General features: G+C 49.2%; 1 protein-coding gene across 1 annotated transcript in view; it reads left to right on the top strand.

The window, feature by feature from the left end:
• The window catches only part of KMT2D (lysine methyltransferase 2D), a 385,659-nt gene that overhangs the window by 61,297 nt on the left and 298,236 nt on the right, over window positions 1-26,126 (top strand). The window contains exons 2-7 of the mRNA XM_075333879.1: window positions 1,231-1,315; window positions 3,010-3,124; window positions 3,244-3,440; window positions 11,622-11,731; window positions 11,811-11,973; window positions 20,743-20,899. Of these exons, the coding sequence (XP_075189994.1) occupies window positions 1,267-1,315; window positions 3,010-3,124; window positions 3,244-3,440; window positions 11,622-11,731; window positions 11,811-11,973; window positions 20,743-20,899 (791 nt within the window). The 5' untranslated portion in view covers window positions 1,231-1,266. The remainder of the gene's footprint in view (window positions 1-1,230; window positions 1,316-3,009; window positions 3,125-3,243; window positions 3,441-11,621; window positions 11,732-11,810; window positions 11,974-20,742; window positions 20,900-26,126) is intronic.

Here is a 26,126-nt window from a genome sequence, read left to right as displayed (position 1 = left end):
AATTTATTAAAAAGAAGAAAGAAAATCCGGTCTGACGCAATTCATTTGAGGTCCCTCGACGATTCTGGACTTTTCTGAATATGGAGGTACGCTCAGTGAACGTATCACTCATTTTCTGAAAGAGCAGACGCTCTGTGAGGAGTGTGTGTTCACCCACTCTCCCTGGGTCCACCGCTCGGCAGTATGAGTGTCAGTGAGCTCAGTGTCAGGAGCAGGCAGGTAGCCGGCTGACAGCCGCTCTCTGCGCATGTGGCCAACATCTATTGTGAAGAAGGAGGAGGAGGAATCGTGGAGGATAACGCTGCGCAAGGTTCAAGGGGAACACTGGGGGGGGTTATAGGGGGTAAGCTAGCTGGAACTGGGGAGGAGTTTTCTATCGCATATGTCATGGCACATGCGACAGAAATCAAAGGTGGAGGATGAATGCAGCCGGTGCGCTAGTTGTGCATGATGCCATCTTGGATTATGGAGAGAGGGTTGGCACTTTGGTGACACTGAGTGACCGGGGGAGGAGATTTCTTCTGACATGTTTGATAATAGCACGTGGGAGATAAATCATTTTTTTTTTTTTTTATACCGGCGCCGCCATTTACTGTAATGTGACCATCGTTATGCGGTATATAACTGTGATCACGCGACCGGGTACTGGAAAAAGTCTGGAATCATGATCTTCAGGGTCTCAGCTACCCCCGGCAGCTGAAACCCCAGAGATGTTCTGACGCTGGGGGGCGCGAGACAATTCTTTTTTTTTTTTTTTTTTTCTGCCTATGGTTTATAATCGGCGGATCAAAATAAGAACCCTATTCTGCCGCCGTTTATCTCCATAAGGCTGTTGTAATGGGGTTAAAGTAAAAATTGTGGTCTTGATTTATTTTCTATGTGTTTGTCACATGGGCTGTGACATCACTCCAGTACAGTTCACCCAAGTGTGTTTTTTGGTTAAAAAAAACCTGTTGTGACCAGTATACAGAGCAGGTAACATTAGTGTATGGTCTGTTGAATTTCGAGGATCGTGCATTAGTGATGGCTGCGCTGTGTCCTGCATTGTAGCCAGGATCGAGCACGAATGAGTGAGAAACGCAAGAACACTATAGCAAGATGTAGACTTTCTGCTTCCTCCTTCCAAAAAATGCATGTATTGTATTGTTGATAGAGCTATGATGATAAAAAAAAAAAAAAAAAGTCAGCTCTGGGAATGTTTTTATAACAATTGTTTGCTTTTCTCTGTAGGTCGCCCTAAAAGGGACAGTGAGTTTTCGGCCAGGGATGGATGATCAGAAACCATCCAGCGAGGACAAAGAATCGGAAGCGTCAGGTAATGTAACTGGACTTCAGCAGAGGATGTGGGTAGCATTTCTGTTTGTGCATTCAGGCTATAGCAATGCTGCATACAGACTATGGTTATACCTTCACCAGAGCAGTGTGACATCATTTACCATTCTCATACAAAGCAAATTGTGCTCTAGACTGGCATAAGGCCTAAGACACACGGCAGGAAAATCGTACTGAGTGGAATGCGATAAAACATCGGCCTAATATTACCCTATGTGCCAACACCCATGAGCGATTATTTTCTTAGCCCCAATCGGACCAAGAAAACAATCGCAGCATGCTGCGACTCTAATGCGTTCCTGGTTTCTCTCGCACCCATTCAAGTCTATGGGGTACTTTGCACACTACGACATTGCAAGCCGATGGTTCGATGCCGAGAGCGATAGTCCCCACCCCCGTCACAGCTGCGATATCTTGTGATAGCTGCGGCAGCTTCACATGCACTTACCTGCCCTGCGACGTCGCTCTGACCGGCGAACCACCTCCTTCCTAAGGGGGTGGGTCGTGCGGCGTCACAGCGACGTCACACGGCAGGCGGCCAATAGAAGCAGAGGGGCGGAGATGAGCGGGACGTAAACATCCCGCCCACATCCGTCCTTCCGCATAGCCGACGTGAGCCACGGGACGCAGGTATGGTGATGTTCCTCGCTCCTGCTGCTTCACACACAGCGTTGTGTGCTGCCGCAGGAACGAGGAACAACATCGTAACACCGGTCCTTCCGAAATTATGGAAATGACTGACGCTACATCGATCATACGATTTCGACGCTTTTGCGCTCGTTAATCGTAGTAAAAACGATTCACATACTCCGATGTAGACTGTGACGCCGGATGTGCGTCACTTTCGATTTGACCCCACCGACATCGCACCTGCGATGTCGTAGTGTGCAAAGTTTCCCTAAGGGGCGAGAGAAAAACCACTGCAGTCTCAGTAAACTGGTGTACTGCGAGTGCAGGGCAAGAAAGGCAATAGCCGGCAACTGAGGAGAGAGGGAGATAAATCCCTCTCTCCTCAGCGCTGGCCTGACCCTGCACAGTGCCGGCGCGTCCCCCGCTGCTGAGGTCCGATCGCATGATCGGACCTCAGTCACAGTGACACTCGCATGACACTCTGCTCCTGCTGTGCTGCTAGCGTGGGCTGAGTGTCAGGCGAGGATCACAGTAGTCCCCCGTCTTGCCCCGTCCTTATGATCCTATTGTGAGGGTAAAGGACTGTTCACACATGATATATGTTGGCTTTCCATCCTGAATTTTGGCTGGCAAATCTTCAGTGGAACACAGTATAAGTAAAGGGTAAGATTTTTCAGGCCCAAAATTGACTTGTTTTGATGCAGAAAAACCTCAAAAGTGGAAAATGGTAAGAAAAGTAAATAAAAAAAATCAAGGTAAAAAAAATTATATCTATCATGGTATAAACTTCTTGCTACAGCGGTCAAAAATGCACACAGCCTGCTATGGATGCCCTGCTGGGAACAGAGGAATCCCCCGCGGAGGAGTGCATACTGCCGTGTGCTGAAATCTGCAGACTTTCTTGTAGATTTGCTGTGAAAAATGTTTGCCGCAAATCTGCACCGTGCAAAAATAGGGGAAAAAAGTGTTTTATACAAATATGAAAATTTTTATAGAGAAGATGTCTTTGAGAGATCACATGTGAACCCTGTAATTTATTGCACTTAGCTGATGAAAATGCCTCTGATGTGGCCTGTGAAGCGGAAGCGGATGAGCCCAGCAATCTATCGCCCGCCGCATGTTTTGTAGGGGATGGCACTGTCCCAGGCTCGCCTTGTGGCAGGTACTTTGTGATAAATGTTTGCGTCCCTTCCTGTAAATCCTTTAACTTATCCTTTATAAATGTAGGCAATGTTTATGGTTTTGGTTATGGTTCTCATTACCTATTGGTTGCCACTGTAGGCGCTGTGCCCTCTGCAATTGTGGAGAATGGAGTCCATATGGACAGCGGGAACTACTACGGTTTGATCCTTCTCCAGGTCGCCCACAACTGGATCCTGCTCTCTGTCGGGTACATGAAATTGGCACAGAGTACTTGGATCCTTCTGTTACTGGGTTTGCCGAGCCTGTGTCACCAGAGGAGCTTTTTGAACCTTCAGGTTAGGATGGAATATAGAGCACTTTGTTTTTCGATTGTTTATTTGTTTTCCCCTCCGCCCCCTCCTTCTCCTCTCCCGCTACTAAAACATGATAAAAGGCACGAGAGAGTATTTGTATTGTTTCTTATTTTCGTATTGCCTTTCAAGAGCCATAATGTTGTTCCTTTGTCATTTGACATAAGTTGCATACAGGCTTTTTTTTTTTTGCAGGACGTGTTCTTTTTACGTAGTATCATTTATTTTATTATATTATGTGTTGAAAAATTGTGAAAAAAATATATTTTTGTCTAATGGAATTGAAACTATTCTGCCAGGTTTAGACTTAAAGGTGTACCCTGGGGAGATAAACATTGTTCTAATGCTATGCCGTGATTAAACCCTGAAGATATCGTGCATAGTATTATTTCCCATCCTCGCTATGCCTGCAATTCAGTGAGATGCTGGAGCTGCTCCTTGATGCTCCCCCTACCTTCTGGGATCTTATAGCACACATCGGGGAGCGTAGCCTGCTTCCTGCTAGTAGCTGTCAGGTCCCTGATAACATCAGCGTTCCCTACAGTCTAAGAACAGGGGGCATTGTGTGGGTCGTGGCCTGCTCCCCCCAGTTCTCGGACTGCAGGGAAGCAGATATTATCTGGAGGCTGGTAGCTACTTTTAGGTAGGCCACGCTCCTTGATATGTGATGCAAGGTCCCGGCAAGTAGAGGAAGCACCAAGAAGCAGCTCTGGTGTCACCCTGAATTTCAGGTACTGTGAGGATGGGAAACAGCATTATGGATGCTACCTAGAGTTGAACGGCCTGTCCATTCGAAAATACATTATTTATATATTTTTTTCTTCCCGCCATACCCCTGTAATGTTCAATATAGAAAAGGAGGTAATACAAATTTGTAAACTTTTGAGATCACGGGTTTGTGGTGTGTGTGTTTTTTTTTTTTTTTTTTTTTTTTTAAGAATCAGTTTGCCTCCCCATTTAGATGTTGTTGTTGTTGTTGTTGTATATGATCATGTCATCTAAGGGGTTGACTCTCTGGTAGTTGCAGTCTCATATCCACTGTTAGCATAGTAGCATAGTAAGGAAGACCTTATGTCCATCTAGTTCAGCCTATTTTAGTGCCGCTGTTTTCCAGTGTTGAACCTGTAGAAGGCAAAAAGCCACCGAGTAAAAGCCAGTGTTCTTCATAGGGGAGAAAAAAAAAATTATTTCCCAACTCCTACGCTGGGTCAACTATCTACCTGTAATATTATGTTATTTATAACCTTCTATACTTTTGCTATCAAGAAAAGCATCCATTCCTCTCTTAAATTCATTCAGTAAGTTGGCCATCACTACTTTCTCAGGAAGAGCGTTCCAGAGCCTTACTTAGGCTGCTTTCACACATCCGGCTGTAGCAGTGCGGCACAATCCGGCGCTCTGCTGAAAAAACGAAAACCGCCGCCGGTTTCGTTTTTTCCAGCACTGACTTGCATTGGCGCCGCATTGTGCCGCATGGGCTTGCGTTCCGTCCGGTTTTTGCCGCGTGCATGCATGCAGATTTAGCCGATGCGGCGGCCGGATGGAACGTTCCCTGGCACGTTTTTTGCTCCGGCAAAAAAAACCCAACGTATTTTCTTTGTCGCTCCATTGGGAGACCCAGACAATTGGGTGTATAGGCTATGCCTCCGGAGGCCGCACAAAGTATTACACTTAAAAGTGTTAAGCCCCTCCCCTTCTGCCTATACACCCCCCGTGCTCCCGCGGGCTCCTCAGTTTTTTGCTTTGTGCGAAGGAGGTCAGACACGCACGCACAGCTCCACAGATTGGTCAGCAGCAGCTGCTGACCATGTCGGATGGAAGAAAAGTGGGCCCATATAGAGCCCCCAGCATGCTCCCTTCTCACCCCACTCTTGTCGGCGGTGTTGTAAGGTTGAGGTATCCATTGCGGGTACGGAGGCTGGAGCCCACATGCTGTTTTTCCTTCCCCATCCCCCTTAGGGCTCTGGTGGAAGTGGGATCCTATCGGTCTCCAGGCACTGAGACCGCGCTTCATCCACAACTCCTGTGGAGCCTGCTGGATAGGAGCCGGGTATCGTTCAGGGACATGGCCCTGCTACTTGGAGGTACTCTGTATCCCGGTGGGGACCGCGCACAGCAACACTCCAGCTTTGCTGGGTGTGCTAGTGCACCGGGGACCACGGCGCTGACCGGGTTAATATGTGCCATTACACACTCAGCGTTGCTGAGTGTGTTTATGTATAGGGACTGCCGCACTGACCGCCGCGGCCATGGAAACACTGCGGCGCGGCTGGGACTTGTAGTGCGCCGGGGACTTTCACGCCGGCCGCGCTTTTACGGCGGCCGCGTTTATTACTAGAGTCCCCGGCTTTTTGCGGCCTAGTTTCCTTTCCTCCCGCCCACAGCCCTAACAGGCAGGGGAAGGGCGGGACGCTGCACAGAACGAGCAGCACTGAGGGCTGGAGCATGCTTTGCATACTCCACCCCCCTCACTGTGCACAGTGCGGGCACCAGTTCCCGCACTTTCTGGGTCACGCCCACGGCTCCCTCTCCTCAGGACGCCGGCAGCCATTCCTGTCAGCTCCTCGGACGCAGCAGAGGGGGACAAAGTCTGGGAGACCCAGGCAGGGACTCTGGTGGCCTCACAACCGCTTTAGGCGGGTGGTAAGCAGCACCTGTGGTGCTAGCCCCATTGTGCAGTAGTGTAACATTATATGTTTATGGTATATATGTTTTACACTGTATGGTGCACAGTTGATTTCTGGCTATATACCCTATTGTGTTACTCAGGGAAGATAATAGCATGGCGCCCACGAAAGGCAGGGGTGCCAAAACACAGGCTTATTATGTTGCCTGCGCCGCATGTACGACCCCGCTACCGGCAGGTTCCACTGACCCTCATTGTGTGCACTGTTCGGCCCCTGTGGCACTTACTCAGCCGGAGCCTCTGCTAAGAGGGGCCCAGTGGGAGCCACCTGCTAACACTGTTCAGGTGACGGGGACGGAGTTTGCAAAACTCTCTGAGACTATGGCTAAGATACTAGAAACCTTGCAGTCCAGGCCGGTATCTCAGCACAGGGACTCTGTTGAATCTTTGTTCCCTGGCCCACCTCAGCTGGACCAACAATGTCCTCCCGGGGTATCTCATGGATCCCAGGCTGAGGGTTCTGACACAGACCCCAGCCCCAGACCGACTAAGCGAGCTCGCTTAGATTTTCCCTCGACATCATCATATTGTGCAGGGTCTCAGAGGGGGGAATCTCTGGTTGATGATGCGGAGACAGCTGATCAGGATTCTGATCCTGAGGCCGCTCTCAATCTTGATACTCCGGATGGGGACGCCATAGTGAACGACCTTATTACGTCCATCAATCGTATGTTGGATATTTCTCCCTCAGCTCTTCCGGTGGAGGAGTCAGCTTCTCAGCAGGAGAAATTCCGTTTCAGGTTTCCCAAGCGTACACCGAGTATGTTTCTGGACCACTCTGATTTCAGAGAGGCAGTCCAGAATCACCATGCTTGTCCAGATAAGCGTTTTTCTAAGCGCCTTAAGGATACACGTTATCCTTTTCCCCCTGACGTGGTCAAAAGTTGGGCTCAGTGTCCCAAAGTGGATCCTCCAATCTCCAGACTGGCAGCTAGATCCATACTTGCAGTGGAAGATGGGGCTTCACTCAAAGATGCCACTGACAGGCAGATGGAGCTCTGGTTGAAATCCATCTATGAAGCTATCGGCGCTTCTTTTGCCCCAGCGTTCGAAGCCGTATGGGCGCTACAAGCTATCTCAGCAGGTCAAGCGCAAATTGACGCAGCCACACGCACGTCCGCGCCACAGGTGGCGTCCATAACCACTCAGACGTCGGCATTTGCGTCTTACGCTATTAATGCTGTCCTGGACTCTGCGAGCCGTACGGCGGTTGCAGCCGCCAATTCGGTGGTACTCCGCAGGGCCTTGTGGCTACGGGAATGGAAGGCAGATTCTGTTTCCAAAAAGCGCTTAACCAGTTTGCCAATTTCTGGCGACCGATTGTTTGGCGAGCGTTTGGATGAAATCATCAAACAATCCAAGGGAAAGGATACATCCTTACCCCAGCCCAAACCGAACATACCCCAACAGAGGAAGGGGCAGTCGAGGTTTCGGTCCTTTCGGGGCGCGGGCAGGTCCCAATTCTCCTCGTCCAAAAGGCCTCAGAAAGATCAAACGAACTCTGACGCGTGGCGGTCTAAGTCACGTCCTAAAAAGGCCACCGGAGGTGCCGCTACCAAAGCGGCTTCCTCATGACTTTCGGCCTCCTCACTCCGCATCTTCGGTCGGTGGCAGGCTCTCCCGCTTTTGCGACGCCTGGCTGCCACGGGTAAAAGACCGTTGGTTGAGAGACATTCTGTCTCACGGTTACAAGATAGAGTTCACCTCTCGTCCCCCGACTCGATTCTTCAGGTCATCCCCGCCTCCCGAGCGAGCCGAGGCTCTTCTGCAGGCGCTGGGCACTCTGAAGGCAGAAGGAGTGGTGGTCCCTGTTCCTCTTCAGCAACAGGGCCACGGTTTTTACTCCAACTTGTTTGTGGTCCCAAAGAAGGACGGGTCTTTCCGTCCTGTCCTGGACCTGAAACTTCTCAACAAACACGTAAAGACCAGGCGGTTCCGGATGGAATCCCTCCGCTCCGTCATCGCCTCAATGTCCCAAGGAGATTTCCTTGCATCGATCGATATCAAAGATGCTTATCTCCACGTACCGATTGCTCCAGAGCACCAGCGCTTCTTGCGCTTAGCCATAAAAAACGAACACCTGCAGTTCGTGGCACTGCCGTTCGGCCTGGCAACAGCCCCACGGGTTTTCACCAAGGTTATGGCTACTGTAGTAGCGGTCCTCCACTCTCAGGGTCACTCGGTGATCCCTTACTTGGACGATCTCCTGATCAAGGCACCCTCTCAAGAGGCATGCCAACACAGCCTCGACGCTACCCTGGAGACTCTCCAGAGTTTCGGGTGGATCATCAATTTTCCAAAGTCAAATCTGACACCGGCCCAATCGCTCACATACCTTGGCATGGAGTTTCATACCCTCTCAGCGATAGTGAAGCTTCCGCTGATCAAGCAGCGGTCACTACAGACAGGGGTACAATCTCTCCTTCAAGGCCAGTCACACCCCTTGAGGCGCCTCATGCACTTCCTGGGGAAGATGGTGGCAGCAATGGAGGCAGTTCCTTTCGCGCAGTTTCACCTGCGTCCTCTTCAATGGGACATCCTACGCAAATGGGACAGGAAGCCGACGTCCCTCGACAGGAACGTCTCCCTCTCTCAGGCGACCAAAGCTTCCCTTCGGTGGTGGCTTCTTCCCACTTCATTATCGAAGGGGAAATCCTTCCTACCCCCATCCTGGGAGGTGGTCACGACGGACGTGAGTCTGTCAGGGTGGGGAGCGGTTTTTCTCCACCACAGGGCTCAGGGTACGTGGACCCAGCAAGAGTCCTCGCTTCAGATCAATGTTCTGGAAATATGGGCAGTGTATCTTGCCCTGAAAGCGTTCCAGCAGTGGCTGGAAGGCAAGCAGATCAGAATTCAGTCGGACAATTCCACAGCGGTGGCATACATCAACCACCAAGGCGGCACACGCAGTCGGCAAGCCTTCCAGGAAGTCCGGCGGATTTTGATGTGGGTGGAAGCCACGGCCTCCACCATCTCTGCAGTTCACATTCCAAGCGTGGAAAACTGGGAAGCAGATTATCTCAGTCGCCAGGGCATGGACGCAGGGGAATGGTCCCTTCACCCGGACGTGTTTCAGGAGATCTGTTGCTGCTGGGGGGTGCCGGACGTCGACCTCATGGCGTCCCGGCACAACAACAAGGTACCGACGTTCATGGCACGGTCTCAAGATCCCAGAGCTCTGGCGGCAGACGCCTTAGTTCAGGATTGGTCGCAGTTTCAACTCCCTTATGTGTTTCCTCCGCTGGCACTGTTGCCCAGAGTGTTACGCAAGATCAGGGCCGACTGCCGCCGCGTCATCCTCGTCGCTCCAGACTGGCCGAGGCGGTCGTGGTACCCGGATCTGTGGCATCTCACGGTCGGCCAACCGTGGGCACTACCAGACCGACCAGACTTGCTATCTCAAGGGCTGTTTTTCCATCTGAATTCTGCGGCCCTCAACCTGACTGTGTGGCCATTGAGTCCTGGATCCTAGCGTCTTCAGGGTTATCTCAAGACGTCATTGCCACTATGAGACAGGCTAGGAAACCAACGTCCGCCAAGATCTACCACAGGACGTGGAAAATTTTCCTGTCGTGGTGCTCTGCTCAGGGTTTTTCTCCCTGGCCTTTTGCCTTGCCCACTTTTCTGTCCTTCCTTCAATCTGGACTGGAAAAGGGTTTGTCGCTCGGCTCCCTTAAGGGACAAGTCTCAGCGCTCTCTGTGTTTTTCCAGAAGCGCCTAGCCAGACTTCCACAGGTACGCACGTTCCTGCAGGGGGTTTGTCACATCGTTCCTCCTTACAAGCGGCCGTTAGAACCCTGGGATCTGAACAGGGTGCTGATGGTTCTTCAGAAACCACCATTCGAGCCAATGAGAGATATTTCTCTCTCACGCCTTTCGCAGAAAGTGGTTTTTCTAGTAGCAGTCACTTCACTTCGGAGAGTGTCTGAGCTAGCAGCGCTGTCATGCAAAGCCCCTTTCCTGGTTTTTCACCAGGACAAGGTGGTTCTGCGTCCGGTTCCGGAATTTCTCCCTAAGGTGGTATCCCCCTTTCATCTCAATCAGGATATCTCCTTACCTTCTTTTTGTCCTCATCCAGTTCACCAATGTGAAAAGGATTTGCACTTGTTAGATCTGGTGAGAGCACTCAGACTCTACATTTCTCGTACGGCGCCCCTGCGCCGCTCGGATGCACTCTTTGTCCTTGTCGCTGGCCAGCGTAAAGGGTCACAGGCTTCCAAATCAACCTTGGCTCGGTGGATCAAGGAGCCAATTCTCGAAGCCTACCGTTCGGCTGGGCTTCCGGTTCCCTCAGGGCTGAAGGCCCATTCTACCAGAGCCGTGGGCGCGTCCTGGGCTTTGAGGCACCAGGCTACGGCTCAGCAGGTGTGTCAGGCGGCTACCTGGTCGAGCCTGCACACTTTCACGAAACACTATCAGGTGCATACCTATGCTTCGGCGGATGCCAGCCTAGGTAGACGAGTTCTTCAGGCGGCGGTTGCCCACCTGTAGGAAGAGGCCGTTTTACGGCTCTCTTACGAGGTATTATTTTACCCACCCAGGGACTGCTTTTGGACGTCCCAATTGTCTGGGTCTCCCAATGGAGCGACAAAGAAGAAGGGAATTTTGTTTACTTACCGTAAATTCCTTTTCTTCTAGCTCCAATTGGGAGACCCAGCGCCCGCCCCTGTTTTTTTGTGTACACATGTTGTTCATGTTGAATGGTTTCAGTTCTCCGATATTCCTTCGGATTGAAGTTACTTTAAACCAGTTTATAATTCTTTTTCCTCCTTCTTGCTTTTGCACCAAAACTGAGGAGCCCGTGGGAGCACGGGGGGTGTATAGGCAGAAGGGGAGGGGCTTAACACTTTTAAGTGTAATACTTTGTGCGGCCTCCGGAGGCATAGCCTATACACCCAATTGTCTGGGTCTCCCAATTGGAGCTAGAAGAAAAGGAATTTACGGTAAGTAAACAAAATTCCCTTCTTTCAATGCATCCCTATGGACGCCGGATGCGGCGCGATGCAGCAAAAACCGCATCCGACCACCGCATGCGGTTTTGTCCACTGCGCATACTCAGTAGCATGCCGCAAGCGGCAAAAACCGGACGGGCCGCATGTAAAAAACGTATGCAAAGGATGCGGTGTTTTCACCGCATCCGTTGCATAGGTTTCACAGCCGGATTGAGCCGCACGGCTCAAACCGGATGTGTGAAAGCAGCCTTAGATATCTCTCGCTGTGTATCACGCAGGCTCCATATATTCTCTGCACATATGATGTACATATGATGTACTTGTACGTCGTCTCTGCAATAGGTTATTTTAAAATAGTGTTTGGCTATTTATACCGCTCGTTCTGTAGCGGTCATTCCCTTATACAAGGTTGTTTTCCACCCTTGTAGTACAGGACTAGACATTAACATGCCAGGTTGTTAGATTGACATAATAGTGCCTTGATTTACTACTCTCTCTTATTGGAGCCTACATTCATTCCATTCACAGGTCACTGCTGGGTTCACTACTGGTGTGCGTCGTGGTCATATGGAGTCCAGCGCGTGGAAGGAGCTGGACTGACTAATGTGGATATAGCTGTATTCTCAGGGATCTCACAGGTTTGTAAACGTCTCAGCTTTGAGCCGCCATCAAATTGTATTTAATAGAAAGAAATAAACTTCCACTTGTATCTTCTAGAAATGTGAATACTGTAAACGGATGGGTGCTACCATTCAGTGCCACTCGACAGGGTGTTTGCGCCGATATCACTTTCCATGCGCTGCTGCGAGTGGATCCTTCCAGTCAATGAAGACCTTAAAATTGCTGTGCACCGAACATGTGGCAGAAGCAGCTGCAATGGGTTAGTTCAGACTCCTCTTTACATTACATGTTGTTGTCAGCGTCACCATTGATCTTTTTTCAGGCTAAAGTCCCCGTTACATGTAGCGATGTCGTTAGCGAGATCGCTAAAATGTCACAGCTTTTGGGACGCAACAGTGATCTCGCTACGTGTGACACATAGCAGCGACCGGCCTCTGCTGTGATATCGCCAATCGTACCTGAACGTCCTGGTTCATTTTTTGATCGTTTGTGTCCTGCTGAGCAGCATGCATCGCTGTGTTTGACGCCATAACAACGACGAGCGGCCTTGTTGGCACGGCTGGGTGGAAACCCTACGCCTCTATTGAGGTCTGAATCGTCAGAATAGCGGCTGTGTGACAGAGTCCCAACGACCGCCGAGGTCGTTATACGGATCATCGTATTGTTGCTGCGTCGTTAATTAGATCTGCCTATTTGCCAGCTCACTAGCGACCATGTAGCGACATACCAGCGATCCTGAGGTCGTATCGTTGTCGGAATCGCTGGAACGTCGCTACGCGTAACGAGACCCTAACTTTATAGAGACTTTGCATAAATGAAAAGTACAGGTAAATATAACATTCGTGTCTTTGTTTTATTTTTTTTTTTGTTTGGTTGCTAACTACCTCCCTGTTCTGCCTGGCGACAATCTCTCCCAGCTCGGTGTGGTCATGGACCGCTCCTGCTAGTTAGTGATTCTCCTGCTTCCTTCGATGTCCTGTTGACAGAGCAGCTGCTTCTCTTCCACTCCGCTCTGTTGGCGGGGCACCCTGCCAATATGCTAAGTGACAGCCAGCTCCCTGCTGCTGAGCTGCAGGGAGCTGAGATGATAGCCAGCTCTGTGTCCATCATTCAACAAACTACCCTTCAGTCCATGGGTTCCTGTTGAACCAACATCCGGAGGGTGAATGTATATATGTGTATCAATCTGGGAAATCACGATGGAGTTAGATGCATTGTGGTACATAGATTTTTAGACCTTACTAGCCACATTTCTGAGGCTGTAGGAATACAGAATAAGATGCCTTTTGACTTTAGTAATCTTATTTTTTTTAATTTATTTGAATTCTCTTCATTCATCTGTGTATAATTCTAGTGTCTTTAGGGTACTATAGAGTAAGACGACAGTGAGCAGGGGCACCTGTCTGCATTTCTTTAGGATGCCTACCTCTGCGGTCAGTCATTGCCACACATGGGGACAACCAGGGTCAATATAACAATTTTAGCATCTATAACTTTATTTATTATTATTATTATTATTATTATTATTATTATTATTATTACTACTCCATTTTTCTTTGTCGCTCCATTGGGAGACCCAGACAATTGGGTGTATAGGCTATGCCTCCGGAGGCCGCACAAAGTATTACACTAAAAGTGTAAAGCCCCTCCCCTTCTGCCTATACACCCCACGGGCTCCCACGGGCTCCTCAGTTTTTTGCTTTGTGCGAAGGAGGCAGACATGCACGCAAGCTCCACAGCTTAGTCAGCAGCAGCTGCTGACTATGTCGGATGGAAGAAAAGAGGGCCCTTAACAGGGCCCCCAGCATGCTCCCTTCTCACCCCACTCTTGTCGGCTGTGTTGTTAAGGTTGAGGTATCCATTGCGGGTACGGAGGCTGGAGCCCACATGCTGTTTTCCTTCCCCATCCCCCTTAGGGCTCTGGGTGAAGTGGGATCCTAATCGGTCTCCAGGCACTGAGACCGTGCTCCATCCACAGCTCCTGGGGACTCTGCTGGATAGGAGCCGAGTATCGTTCAGGGACATGGCCCTGCTACTTTGAGGTACTCTGTGTCCCCGTGGGGACCACGCACAGCAACACTCCAGCATTGCTGGGTGTGCTAGTGCACCGGGGACCGCGGCGCTGACTGCGTTTGTGCCATTACACACTGCAGCGTCGCTGAGTGTGTTAGTGTATGGGGACTGCCGCGCTGACCGCCGCTGCCATTGTTATCACTGCGGCGCGGCTGGGACTGTTAGTGCGCCGGGGACTTCCGCGCCGACCGCGCTTATACGGCGGCCGCGCTTATAACTCGAGTCCCCGGCTTTTGCGGCCTAGTCTCTTTTTCTTCCCGCCCCCAGCCCTGCCAGTCAGGGGAAGGGCGGGACGCTGTACAGGACGGCAGCACTGAGGGCTGGAGCATGCTTTGCATACTCCACCCCCCTCACTGTGCACAGTGGGGCACCAGTTCCCGCACTTTCTGGGTCACGCCCACGGCTCCCTCCTCTCCTCAGGACGCCGGCAGCCATTCCTGTCAGCTCCTCTGACGCTGCAGAGGGGAGACAAGCTCTGGGGGACCCAGGCAGGGATTCTGGTGGCCACACAACCGCTTTAATCGGGCGGTAAGCAGCACCTGAGGTGCTGGCCCCACTTGTGCAGAAGTGTAATTATAGATTATATGTTTATAGGCTATACTTTACACTGTATGGTGCACGGTTGATTTCTGGCTATATACCCTATTGTGTTGCTCAGGGGAGACAACAGCATGGTGCCCACAAGAGGCAGGGGTGCCAAAACACAGGCTTACTATGCTGCCTGCGCCGCATGTACGACCTCGCTACCGGCAGGTTCCACTGACCCTCATTGTGTGCACTGCTCGGCCCCTGTGGCACTTGCTCAGCCGGAGCCTCTGCTAAGGGGGGCCCAGGGGGAACCACCAGCTAACACTGTCCAGGTGACAGGGACGGAGTTTGCAGTTTTTACTGACAGACTTTCTGAGACTATGGCTAAAATTCTAGAAGCTTTGCAGTCCAGACCGGTATCTCAGACCATGGGCACTGTGGAATCATTGCCCCCTGGTTCCCCTCAGTTGGAACAACAATGTTCCCCCGGGGTGTCTCATAGATCCCAGGGTGAGGTCTCTGACACGGACCGCAGCCCCAGACCGCCTAAGCGAGCTCGCTGGGAAATCCCCTCGACCTCATCACATTGTTCAGGGTCTCAGAGGGAGGACTCTCTGTATGATGAAGCGGAGATAGCTGATCAGGATTCTGATCCTGAGGCCGCTCTCAACCTTGATACTCCTGATGGTGACGCCGTAGTGAATGATCTTATCGTGTCCATACATCAAATGTTGGATATTTCTCCCTCGGCTCCTCCAGTGGAGGAGTCAGCCTCTCAGCAGGAGAAATTCCGTTTCAGGTTCCCCAAGCGTACAACGAGTATGTTTCTGGATCACTCCGACTTCAGAGAGGCAGTCCAGAAACACCGAGTTTGTCCAGATAAGCGTTTTTCCAAGCGCCTTAAGGATACACGTTATCCCTTCCCCCCTGACGTGGTCAAGGGCTGGACTCAGTGTCCCAAGGTGGATCCTCCAATCTCCAGACTGGCGGCTAGATCCATAGTTGCAGTTGAAGATGGGGCTTCGCTCAAGGATGCCACTGACAGACAGATGGAGCTCTGGTTGAAATCCATCTATGAAGCTATCGGCGCGTCTTTTGCTCCAGCATTCGCAGCCGTATGGGCACTCCAAGCTATTGCAGCGGGTCAAGCGCAAATTGACGCACTCACACGTACGTCTGCGCCGCAAGTGGCGTCCATAACTTCTCAAACGTCGGCATTTGCGTCCTACGCTATTAATGCTGTCCTGGACTCTGCGAGCCGTACGGCGGTTGCAGCCGACAATTCGCCTGTGGCTACGGGAATGGAAGGCAGATTCGGCTTCCAAAAAGTGCTTAACCGGTTTGCCATTTTCTGGCGACCGTTTGTTTGGTGAGAGGCTGGATGAAATCATCAAACAATCCAAGGGAAAGGAAACATCCTTACCCCAGGCCAAACCAAAATTACCCCAACAGAGGAGGGGACAGTCGAGGTTTCGGTCCTTTCGGGGTGCGGGCAGGTCCCAATTCTCCTCGTACAAAAGGCCTCAGAAGGATCAGAGGAACTCCGATCCATGGCGGTCTAAGTCACGCCCTAAAAAGACCGCTGGAGGTGCCGCTACCAAGGCGGCTTCCTCATGACTTACGGCCTCCTCACACCGCATCCTCGGTCGGTGGCAGGCTCTCCCGTTTTTCCGACATTTGGCTGCCACAGGTAAAAGACCGTTGGGTGAGAGACATTCTGTCTCACGGTTACAGGATAGAGTTCAGCTCTCGTCCTCCGACTCGATTTTTCAGAACATCTCCGCCTCCCGAGCGAGCCGATGCTCTGCTCTTCTGCAGGCGCTGGGCACTCTGAAGACAGAAGGAGTGGTGGTCCCTGTTCCTCTTCAGCAACAGTGTCACGGTTTTTACTCCAACCTGTTTGTGGTTCCAAAGAAGGACTGGTCTTTCCGTCCTGTCCTGGACCTAAAACTGCTCAACAAACACGTAAAGGCCAGGCGGTTCCGGATGGAATCCCTCCGCTCCGTCATCGCCTCAATGTCCCAAGGAGATTTCCTTGCATCGATCGATATCAAAGATGCTTATCTCCACGTACCGATTGCTCCAGAGCATCAGCGCTTCCTGCGCTTCGCCATAGGAGACGAGCACCTTCAGTTCGTGGCACTGCCGTTCGGCCTGGCGACAGCCCCACGGGTTTTCACCAAGGTCATGGCTGCAGTAGTTGCGGTCCTCCACTCTCAGGGTCACTCGGTGATCCCTTACTTAGACGATCTGCTGGTCAAGGCTCCCTCTCAAGAGGCATGCCAGCACAGCCTCACCGCTACTCTGGAGACTCTCCAGAGTTTCGGGTGGATCATCAATTTTCCAAAGTCAAATCTGACACCGGCCCAATCGCTGACATATCTTGGCATGGAGTTTCATACCCTCTCAGAGATAGTGAAGCTTCCGCTGAACAAGCAGCGTTCACTACAGACGGGGGTGCAATCTCTCCTTCAAGGCCAGTCACACCCCTTGAGGCGCCTCATGCACTTCCTGGGGAAGATGGTGGCAGCAATGGAGGCAGTCCCTTTCGCGCAGTTTCACCTGCGTCCTCTTCAATGGGACATCCTACGCAAATTGGACAGGAAGCCGACGTCCCTCGACAGGAACGTCTCCCTCTCTCAGGCAACCAAAGCTTCCCTTCGGTGGTGGCTTCATCCCACTTCATTATCGAAGGGGAAATCCTTCCTACCCCCATCCTGGGCGGTGGTCACGACGGACGCGAGTCTGTCAGGGTGGGGAGCGGTTTTTCTCCACCACAGGGCTCAGGGTACGTGGACTCGGCAAGAGTCCTCACTTCAGATCAATGTTCTGGAGATCAGGGCAGTGTATCTAGCCCTAAAAGCGTTCCAGCAGTGGCTGGAAGGCAAGCAGATCCGAATTCAGTCGGACAACTCCACAGCGGTGGTTTACATCAACCACCAAGGAGGAACACGCAGTCGGCAAGCCTTCCAGGAAGTCCGGCGGATTTTGATGTGGGTGGAAGCCACGGCCTCCACCATCTCCGCAGTTCACATCCCGGGCGTGGAAAACTGGGAAGCAGATTTTCTCAGTCGCCAGGGCATGGACGCAGGGGAATGGTCCCTTCACCCGGACGTGTTTCAGGAGATCTGTTGCCGCTGGGGGATGCCGGACGTCGACCTAATGGCGTCCCGGCACAACAACAAGGTCACGGCATTCATGGCACGTTCTCACGATCACAGAGCTCTGGCGGCAGACGCCTTAGTTCAGGATTGGTCGCAGTTTCATCTCCCTTATGTGTTTCCTCCGCTGGCACTGTTGCCCAGAGTGTTACGCAAGATCAGGGCCGACTGCCGCCGCGCCATCCTCGTCGCTCCAGACTGGCCGAGGAGGTCGTGGTACCCGGATCTGTGGCATCTCACGGTGGGCCAACCGTGGGCACTACCAGACCGACCAGACTTGCTGTCTCAAGGGCCGTTTTTCCATCTGAATTCTGCGGCCCTCAACCTGACTGTGTGGCCATTGAGTCCTGGATCTTAGCGTCTTCAGGATTATCTCAAGAGGTCATTGCCACTATGAGACAGGCTAGGAAACCAACGTCCGCCAAGATCTACCACAGGACGTGGAAAATATTCCTGTCATGGTGCTCTGATCAGGGTTTTTCTCCCTGGCCATTTGCCTTGCCCACTTTTCTGTCCTTTCTTCAGTCCGGATTGGAAAAGGGTTTGTCGCTTGGCTCCCTTAAGGGACAAGTCTCTGCGCTCTCTGTGTTTTTTCAGAAGCGCTTGGCCAGACTTCCACAGGTACGCACGTTCCTGCAGGGGGTTTGTCACATCGTCCCTCCTTACAAACGTCCGTTGGAACCCTGGGATCTGAACAGGGTGCTGATGGTTCTTCAGAAACCACCGTTCGAGCCAATGAGGGATATTTCTCTCGCACGCCTTTCGCAGAAAGTGGTTTTCCTAGTAGCAGTCACTTCACTTCGGAGAGTGTCTGAGCTAGCAGCATTGTCATGCAAAGCCCCTTTCCTGGTGTTTCACCAGGACAAGGTGGTTCTGCGTCCGGTTCCGGAATTTCTACCTAAGGTGGTATCCCCTTTTCATCTTAATCAGGATATCTCCTTACCCTCTTTTTGCCCTCATCCAATTCGCCAATGTGAAAAGGATTTGCACTTGTTAGATCTGGTGAGAGCACTCAGACTCTACATTTCTCGTATGGCGCCCCTGCGCCGCTCGGATGCACTCTTTGTCCTTGTCGCTGGCCAGCGTAAAGGGTCACAGGCTTCCAAATCAACCCTGGTTCGGTGGATCAAGGAACCAATTCTCGAAGCTTACCGTTCTGCTGGGCTTCCGGTTCCCTCAGGGCTGAAGGCCCATTCTACCAGAGCCGTGGGTGCGTCCTGGGCTTTGAGGCACCAGGCTACGGCTCAGCAGGTGTGTCAGGCGGCTACCTGGTCGAGCCTGCACACTTTCACGAAACACTATCAGGTGCATACCTATGCTTCGGCGGATGCCAGCCTAGGTAGGCGAGTCCTTCAGGCGGCGGTTGCCCACCTGTAGGACGGAGCCGTTACGGCTCTATTATGAGGTATTATTTACCCACCCAGGGACTGCTTTTGGACGTCCCAATTGTCTGGGTCTCCCAATGGAGCGACAAAGAAGAAGGGAATTTTGTTTACTTACCGTAAATTCCTTTTCTTCTAGCTCCAATTGGGAGACCCAGCACCCGCCCCTGTTTTTTTGTGTACACATGTTGTTCATGTTGAATGGTTTCAGTTCTCCGATATTCCTTCGGATTGAATTTACTTTAAACCAGTTTTATAATTTTTTTTCCTCCTTCTTGCTTTTGCACCAAAACTGAGGAGCCCGTGGGAGCACGGGGGGTGTATAGGCAGAAGGGGAGGGGCTTTACACTTTTAGTGTAATACTTTGTGCGGCCTCCGGAGGCATAGCCTATACACCCAATTGTCTGGGTATCCCAATTGGAGCTAGAAGAAAAGGAATTTACGGTAAGTAAACAAAATTCCCTTCATTCCATGGCGCTGTACATGTGAGAATTGGTATACATAATAAAAACAAGTACAATGATTTACACACAAAGCTATAACTTCTACAGATGTGCCATGTCTTCCCTATGTTCGTAGTGCTGCTTTTGGCTATTTTCTTGACTAAACCAGGTTATACATTTGTTGTTGTTTTTGTATTTGTTATGACATGTAACAATATATGTTTAGGGAGTATTTGTTGTAATTGGACAAGGGAAGATGGAGCTGAGCTTTCTAACAAGTCTTTCACGCCACCCAAGAGCTGGATTCACATTTACACTGCTCAGTACTGCTGTTTATTTTCGTTTGAGCTGCTGCTTTTCTCAGTGACTAAAGGTGGTGTCACACATAGCGACGCAGCAGCCATCACGACCAGCGATCTATCTAACCTTATCAGGATCGCTGCTGCGTCGTTACGTGGTCGCTGGTGAGCTGTCAAACAAGCAGATCTCACCAGTGACCAGCCCCCCAGCCAGCAGTGATGCGTGGAAGCGTAACTAAGGTAAACATCAGGTAACCAAGGAAAGCACTTCTCTTGGTTACCCGATATTTACCTTGGTTACTAGCGTCCGCCGCTCTCACACTGCCAGTGCCGACTCTCTGCTCCCTGCACTCCTAGCCAGAGTAAACATCGGGTTAATTACCCGATGTGTACTCCAGCTATGTGTGCAGGGAGCCGGCACTGGCAGCGTGAGAGAGGTGGATGCTAGTAACTAAGATAAATATCGGGTAACCAAGGAAAGGGCTTCTTGGTTACCCGATGTTTACCGTGGTTACAGCTTACCGCAGCTGCCAGACACCGGCTCCCTGCTCGCTTCAGTTCATCGCTCTGTCGCTGTCACACACAGCGATGTGGGCTTCACAGCGGGAGAGCAACGTCCAAAAAATGAAGCAGGACATTCAGCAACGACCGGCGACCTCACAGCAGGGGCCAGGTCGTTGCTGGATGTCACACACAGCGACCGCAACGGGACGTCGCTGCTACGTCACAGAAAATGGGTGACTTGGCGACATCATTGTCGTCGTCGCTGTGTGTGACACCACCTTAAGGGATGTAGAGCAGGAATCCCCTCTGCTGTGCAGGATCTAGTCTTCCGCCAGCTTTCAGTGAGTCTGCAGAGGTGGAAATGCAGAACACCAGTCCTATAATGGCCAGACATAGTGCAACCATAACTGCCTATTCTGAAAAGCTGAGAGTACTTTACACAATTATAATTATATCGCAGTATATTGTGTCTCTTGAAGGTTGTCATGACCATATTTATTCCATGGGAAAGAAAGAGAATGTCATATATTTATTTATTATATATTATATATATAAATATATTTTTGTGTATTCTGTTTTGATTATAAGTATTGGTGCTTTATTTAATCTATGTAATCTGTGTGTTGGCCCTGCGTTAGATGACTCTTGTTGCGTGCTCTGTGACAAGCCCGGGGACCTCCTGTTCTGCACCAGCTGCGGACTGCACTATCATGGATCCTGTCTGGAGATTACCCTAACACCTTTGAAGCGCTCTGGCTGGCAATGTCCTGAGTGTAAAGTGTGCCAAAGCTGCAGGTAAAAAAAAATAAAAATACATTGTACAAGTGTGTTCTATGTTTATCTTTAAAGTCTTAAAGCTAGCCTACCCCTTTAGAGGTACAGATACATGGGGATCTTGAGTAGATCCTGTTGGAACAGTTAGGCCTAAGCCACACGGCGAGAAAATCGGTGCGAGTGGAGTGCGATAAAACATCGCATTCCCCTCGGACCAATTCTAGCCTGTGTGTGAGCACACATGAGCGATTATTTTCTCAGCCCTAATCGGACCGAGAAAACAATCGCAGCATGCTGCGATTGTAATCCGAGACTCTTTCTCTCGCACCCATTCAAGTGAATGGGGCGAGAGAAAAATCGCACTGCACTCGCGGTACACCGGTGTACTGCCAGTGCAATGAGAGAATGTCTATAGCCGGCTACGCAGGAGAGAGGGAGAGAAATCCCTCCCACCCCTCCTGAGAGCCGGCCCGCCCCCCGCAGCTGAGGTCTGCTCGCACGAACGGACCTCAGTTGCAAGGACACAAGCATGAGACTCGGCTCTGCTGTACTGCCAGCACGAGCCGAGTCTCATGCAAGGGGATCGCAGTAGTCCCCGTGTGGCCCCGGCCTTAGAATCAGAGAAATGACTGAAAGCTTTTCCTTCTTTTGATATTTTATCGTGGTGCAACAATATATGTTAGTAGTTCCAGTTGACAAGATTGGTGAATCTGTCAATATCGGTGGGAAAACTTGACGACTGTTTTTTACTTTTTTTATTTTGCTGATTACAAAATACCCCATAAATATATTTTACAGTTTCCCTTTCCGTATCAATTATTTGTATATATGGAACCGTTTTTTTTTTTTTGACAGAGGCAAGGCTATTGATGACAATTTGGATTGGCAGCAGCCTTTTGGTAGTAAACCATCTCTGCGTTCGCTATGGGGCATTCAGCTGTTACTGACGGCTGGCTCCCTGGTCCTGATCTTCTGTAGCTGCTATTCTCTGCATTGACATTTACGGACATCAGTGCAGAGAATCATGCGGACGGTCCAGATATCTATAGTCTATGGGCATTTGCAAGTAGTTGAAGAGGTTGTCACATTTTATTAAATGGGTAAAATTGGAAAGTTACTTGTTTCTACAAGTGCTTTACAATTTACAGCCTATAGAAATTCCTCTGTTCTTGAGGATATTTAATGTCTATACTTTACTGCTCATTGCCCAGGTTACCAGCCACCTCTATCTGAAAGGTGTCTGGTTTTATAGACAAAGTGAATGCCCTTTGCTATGCAGCTTGAAAGTGCTGCACCGAAACTGCCTGGATTCATCCAGCTTCATTTATGGTCTGACAGATGCACAGGTTGTACTGATTGGGCAGCTGCTCACACACAACTCCGATAACTGAAGATTCGGGCGTAAGATGCCTCTGATTTTGTTTCCTTTTAATAAATTTGTTGCAGAAATACAAATCTATGCCATCCAAGGGCTGTTGTTGTTTTGGATTATAGTTTATGCCACTTTGTCGTAAACTTTAGTAAACGTCCGGGGCAGTGCATGGCCTCGTCGTATTCTGCAAGGATCCACCCAAATTCTTTTGAGTGGCTGAGAAAGTTTTGAAAAGGTGCAAACTGTGGCATTCAAATGGTGTGCGCCAAATAAAAAAAAAAATAAATATATATATATATATATATATATATATATATATATATATATATATATATATATATATATATATATATATATATATATATATATATATATATATATATATATATATATATATATATATATATATATATATATATATATAATGAATAAATAAAATATATGGAAAGTTTTCAGACCCCTTTACATTTTTTACTCTTTACAGCCATTTGGTAAATTCAAAAAAGTTCAATTATTTTACTCATTTAATGCACACTCTGCACCCCATCTTGACAGAAAAAAACAAATGTAGACATTTTTGCAAAATTTATTAAACAAGAAAAACTGAAATATCACATGGTCATAAGTATTCAGACCCTTTGCTCAAACTCCTATTTAAGTAACATGCTGTCCATTTCCATTTCACATGCTGATCCTTGAGATGGTTCCACTTCTTCATTGGAGTCCAGTTGTGTTTAATTTAACTGATAGGACTTGATTTGGAAACTAAGGCACACACCTGTCTATATAAGACCTCACAGCTCGGTGCATATTAGACAAAATGAGAATCATGAGGTCAAAGGAACTGCCCAAGGAGCTCAGAGACAGAATTGTGGCAAGGCACAGATCTGGCCAAGGTTACAAAAGAATTTCTGCAGTACTCAAGGTTCCTAAGAGCACAATGGCCTCCATAATCCTTAAATGGAAGACGTTTGGGACCACCAGAACTCTTCCTAGACCTTGCCGTCCAGCCAAACTGAGCAATCGTGGTAGAAGAGCCTTGGTGAGAGGAAAAGAAGAACCCCAAGATCACTGTGGCTGAGCTCCGGAGATGGGAGATGGGAGAAAGTTCCACAAAGTCAACTATCACTGCAGCCTTCCACCAGCCAGGCCTTTGTGGCAGAGTGGCCCGACGGAAGCCTCTCCTTAGTGAAAATCCTATGAAAGCCCACATAGAGTTTGCAAAAATACACATGAAGGAATCCCAGACTATGAGATCTAAGATTTTCTGGTCTGATGAGATGAAGATAGAACTTTTTGGTGATAATTCTAAGTGGTATGTGTGGAGAAAACCAGGCACTGCTCATCACCTGCGCAATACAACCCAACAGTGAAACATGGTGGTGGCAGCATCATGCTGTGGGCGTGGTTTTCAACTGCAGGGACAGGAGGACTGGTTGTAATTTGAAGGAAAAATGAATGCGGCCAAGTACAGAGATATCCTGGAAGAAAACCTCTTGGACTTGGCCGAAGGGTCATCTTCCAACAAAACAATGATCCTAAGCACACAGCTAAAATAACAAATGGATGGCTTCAGAACAACTGTGACCATTCTTGACTGGCCCAGCCAGAGCCCTGACCTAAACCCAATTGAGCGTCTTGGGAGAGACCTGAAAATGGCTGTCCACCAACGTTCACCATCCAACCTGACGGAACTGGAGAGGATCTGCAAGGAAGAATGGCAGAGGATCCCAAATCCAGGTGTGAAAAACTTGTTGCATAATTCCCAAGAAGACTCCTGGCTGTACTAGCTCAAAAGGTGCTTCTACTCAATACTGAGCAAAGGGTCTGAATACTTATGAGCATGTGATATTTCAGTTTTTCTTGTTTTAATAAATTTGCAAAAATTTCTACATTCCTACGTTTTTTTCTGTCAAGATGGCGGCAGAGTGTACCTTAATGAGAAGTATGTATGTACAGTGCCTACAAGTACTATTCAACCCCCTGCAGATTTAGCAGGTTTGATAAGATGCAAATAAGTTAGAGCCTGCAAACTTCAAACAAGAGCAGGATTTATTAACAGATGCATAAATCTTACAAACCAACAAGTTATGTTGCTCAGTTAAATTTTAATAAATTTTCAACATAAAAGTGTGGGTCAATTATTATTCAACCCCTAGGTTTAATATTTTGTGGAATAACCCTTGTTTGCAATTACAGCTAATAATCGTCTTTTATAAGACCTGATCAGGCCGGCACAGGTCTCTGGAGTTATCTTGGCCCACTCCTCCATGCAGATATTCTCCAAGTTATCTAGGTTCTTTGGGTGTCTCATGTGGACTTTAATCTTGAGCTCCTTCCACAAGTTTTCAATTGGGTTAAGGTCAGGAGACTGACTAGGCCACTGCAACACCTTGATTTTTTTCCCTCTTGAACCAGGCCTTGGTTTTCTTGGCTGTGTGCTTTGGGTCGTTGTCTTGTTGGAAGATGAAATGACGACCCATCTTAAGATCCTTGATGGAGGAGCGGAGGTTCTTGGCCAAAATCTCCAGGTAGGCCGTGCTATCCATCTTCCCATGGATGCGGACCAGATGGCCAGGCCCCTTGGCTGAGAAACAGCCCCACAGCATGATGCTGCCACCACCATGCTTGACTGTAGGGATGCTATTCTTGGGGTCGTATGCAGTGCCATCCAGTCTCCAAACGTCACGTGTGTGGTTGGCACCAAAGACCTCGATCTTGGTCTCATCAGACCAGAGAACCTTGAACCAGTCTGTCTGAGTCCTCCAAGTGATCATGAGCAAACTGTAGACGAGCCTTGACATGAAGCTTTGAAAGTAAAGGTACCTTACGGGCTCGTCTGGAACCGAGACCATTGCGGTGGAGTACGTTACTTATGGTATTGACTGAAACCAATGTCCCCACTGCCATGAGATCTTCCCGGAGCTCCTTCCTTGTTGTCCTTGGGTTAGCCTTGACGCTTCGGACAAGCCTGGCCTCGGCACGGGAGGAAACTTTCAAAGGCTGTCCAGGCCGTGGAAGGCTAACAGTAGTTCCATAAGCCTTCCACTTCCGGATGATGCTCCCAACAGTGGAGACAGGTAGGCCCAACTCCTTGGAAAGGGTTTTGTACCCCTTCCCAGCCTTGTGACCCTCCACGATCTTGTCTCTGATGGCCTTGGAATGCTCCTTTTGTCTTTCCCATGTTGACCAAGTATGAGTGCTGTTCACAAGTTTGGGGAGGGTCTTAATCAGTCAGAAAAGGCTGGAAAAGAGATAATTAATCCAAACATGTGAAGCTCATTGTTCTTTGTGCCTGAAATACTTCTTAATACTTTAGGGGAACCAAACAGAATTCTGGTGGTTTGAGGGGTTGAATAATAAATGACCCTCTGAATAAACTTTTCTCAATTTAAAAAAAAAAAAAAAAAGAAAAAAGAAATAACATTCTTTTTGCTGCAGTGCATTTCACACTTCCAGGCTGATCTACAGTCCAAATGTCACAATGCCAAGTTAATTCCGAATGTGTAAACCTGCTAAATCTGCAGGGGGTTGAATACTACTTGTAGGCACTGTATGTATGTGTGTATAATATAATATATACACACTTTTTTTTTTTTTTTGGTGCACACCATTCGAATGCCACAATTTACGACTTTTCAAAGCTATATATATAATATTATTTTGTCGCAGTTTTTGTATTAATCATATTAATATTTTTTGAACTATACCCCAAAATGGTACCGTTAATGGACATATACAGTGCCTTGCAGAAGTATTCACCCCCTTGGCATACTTCGTGTTTTGCTACCTCAGAATTTGGAATGTCATTTTTTTTTTTTTTTTTTTTGAGTGTTTGTATCAGTTAATGTAAAAAAAAAAAAAAATGCCTCAACT

This window comes from Anomaloglossus baeobatrachus, chromosome 2 (assembly GCF_048569485.1).
Source record: "Anomaloglossus baeobatrachus isolate aAnoBae1 chromosome 2, aAnoBae1.hap1, whole genome shotgun sequence".
NCBI lineage: Eukaryota > Metazoa > Chordata > Amphibia > Anura > Aromobatidae > Anomaloglossus > Anomaloglossus baeobatrachus.
Note: the sequence above shows the minus strand (reverse complement) of the source record. Positions and strands in the feature narration are given on the sequence as shown.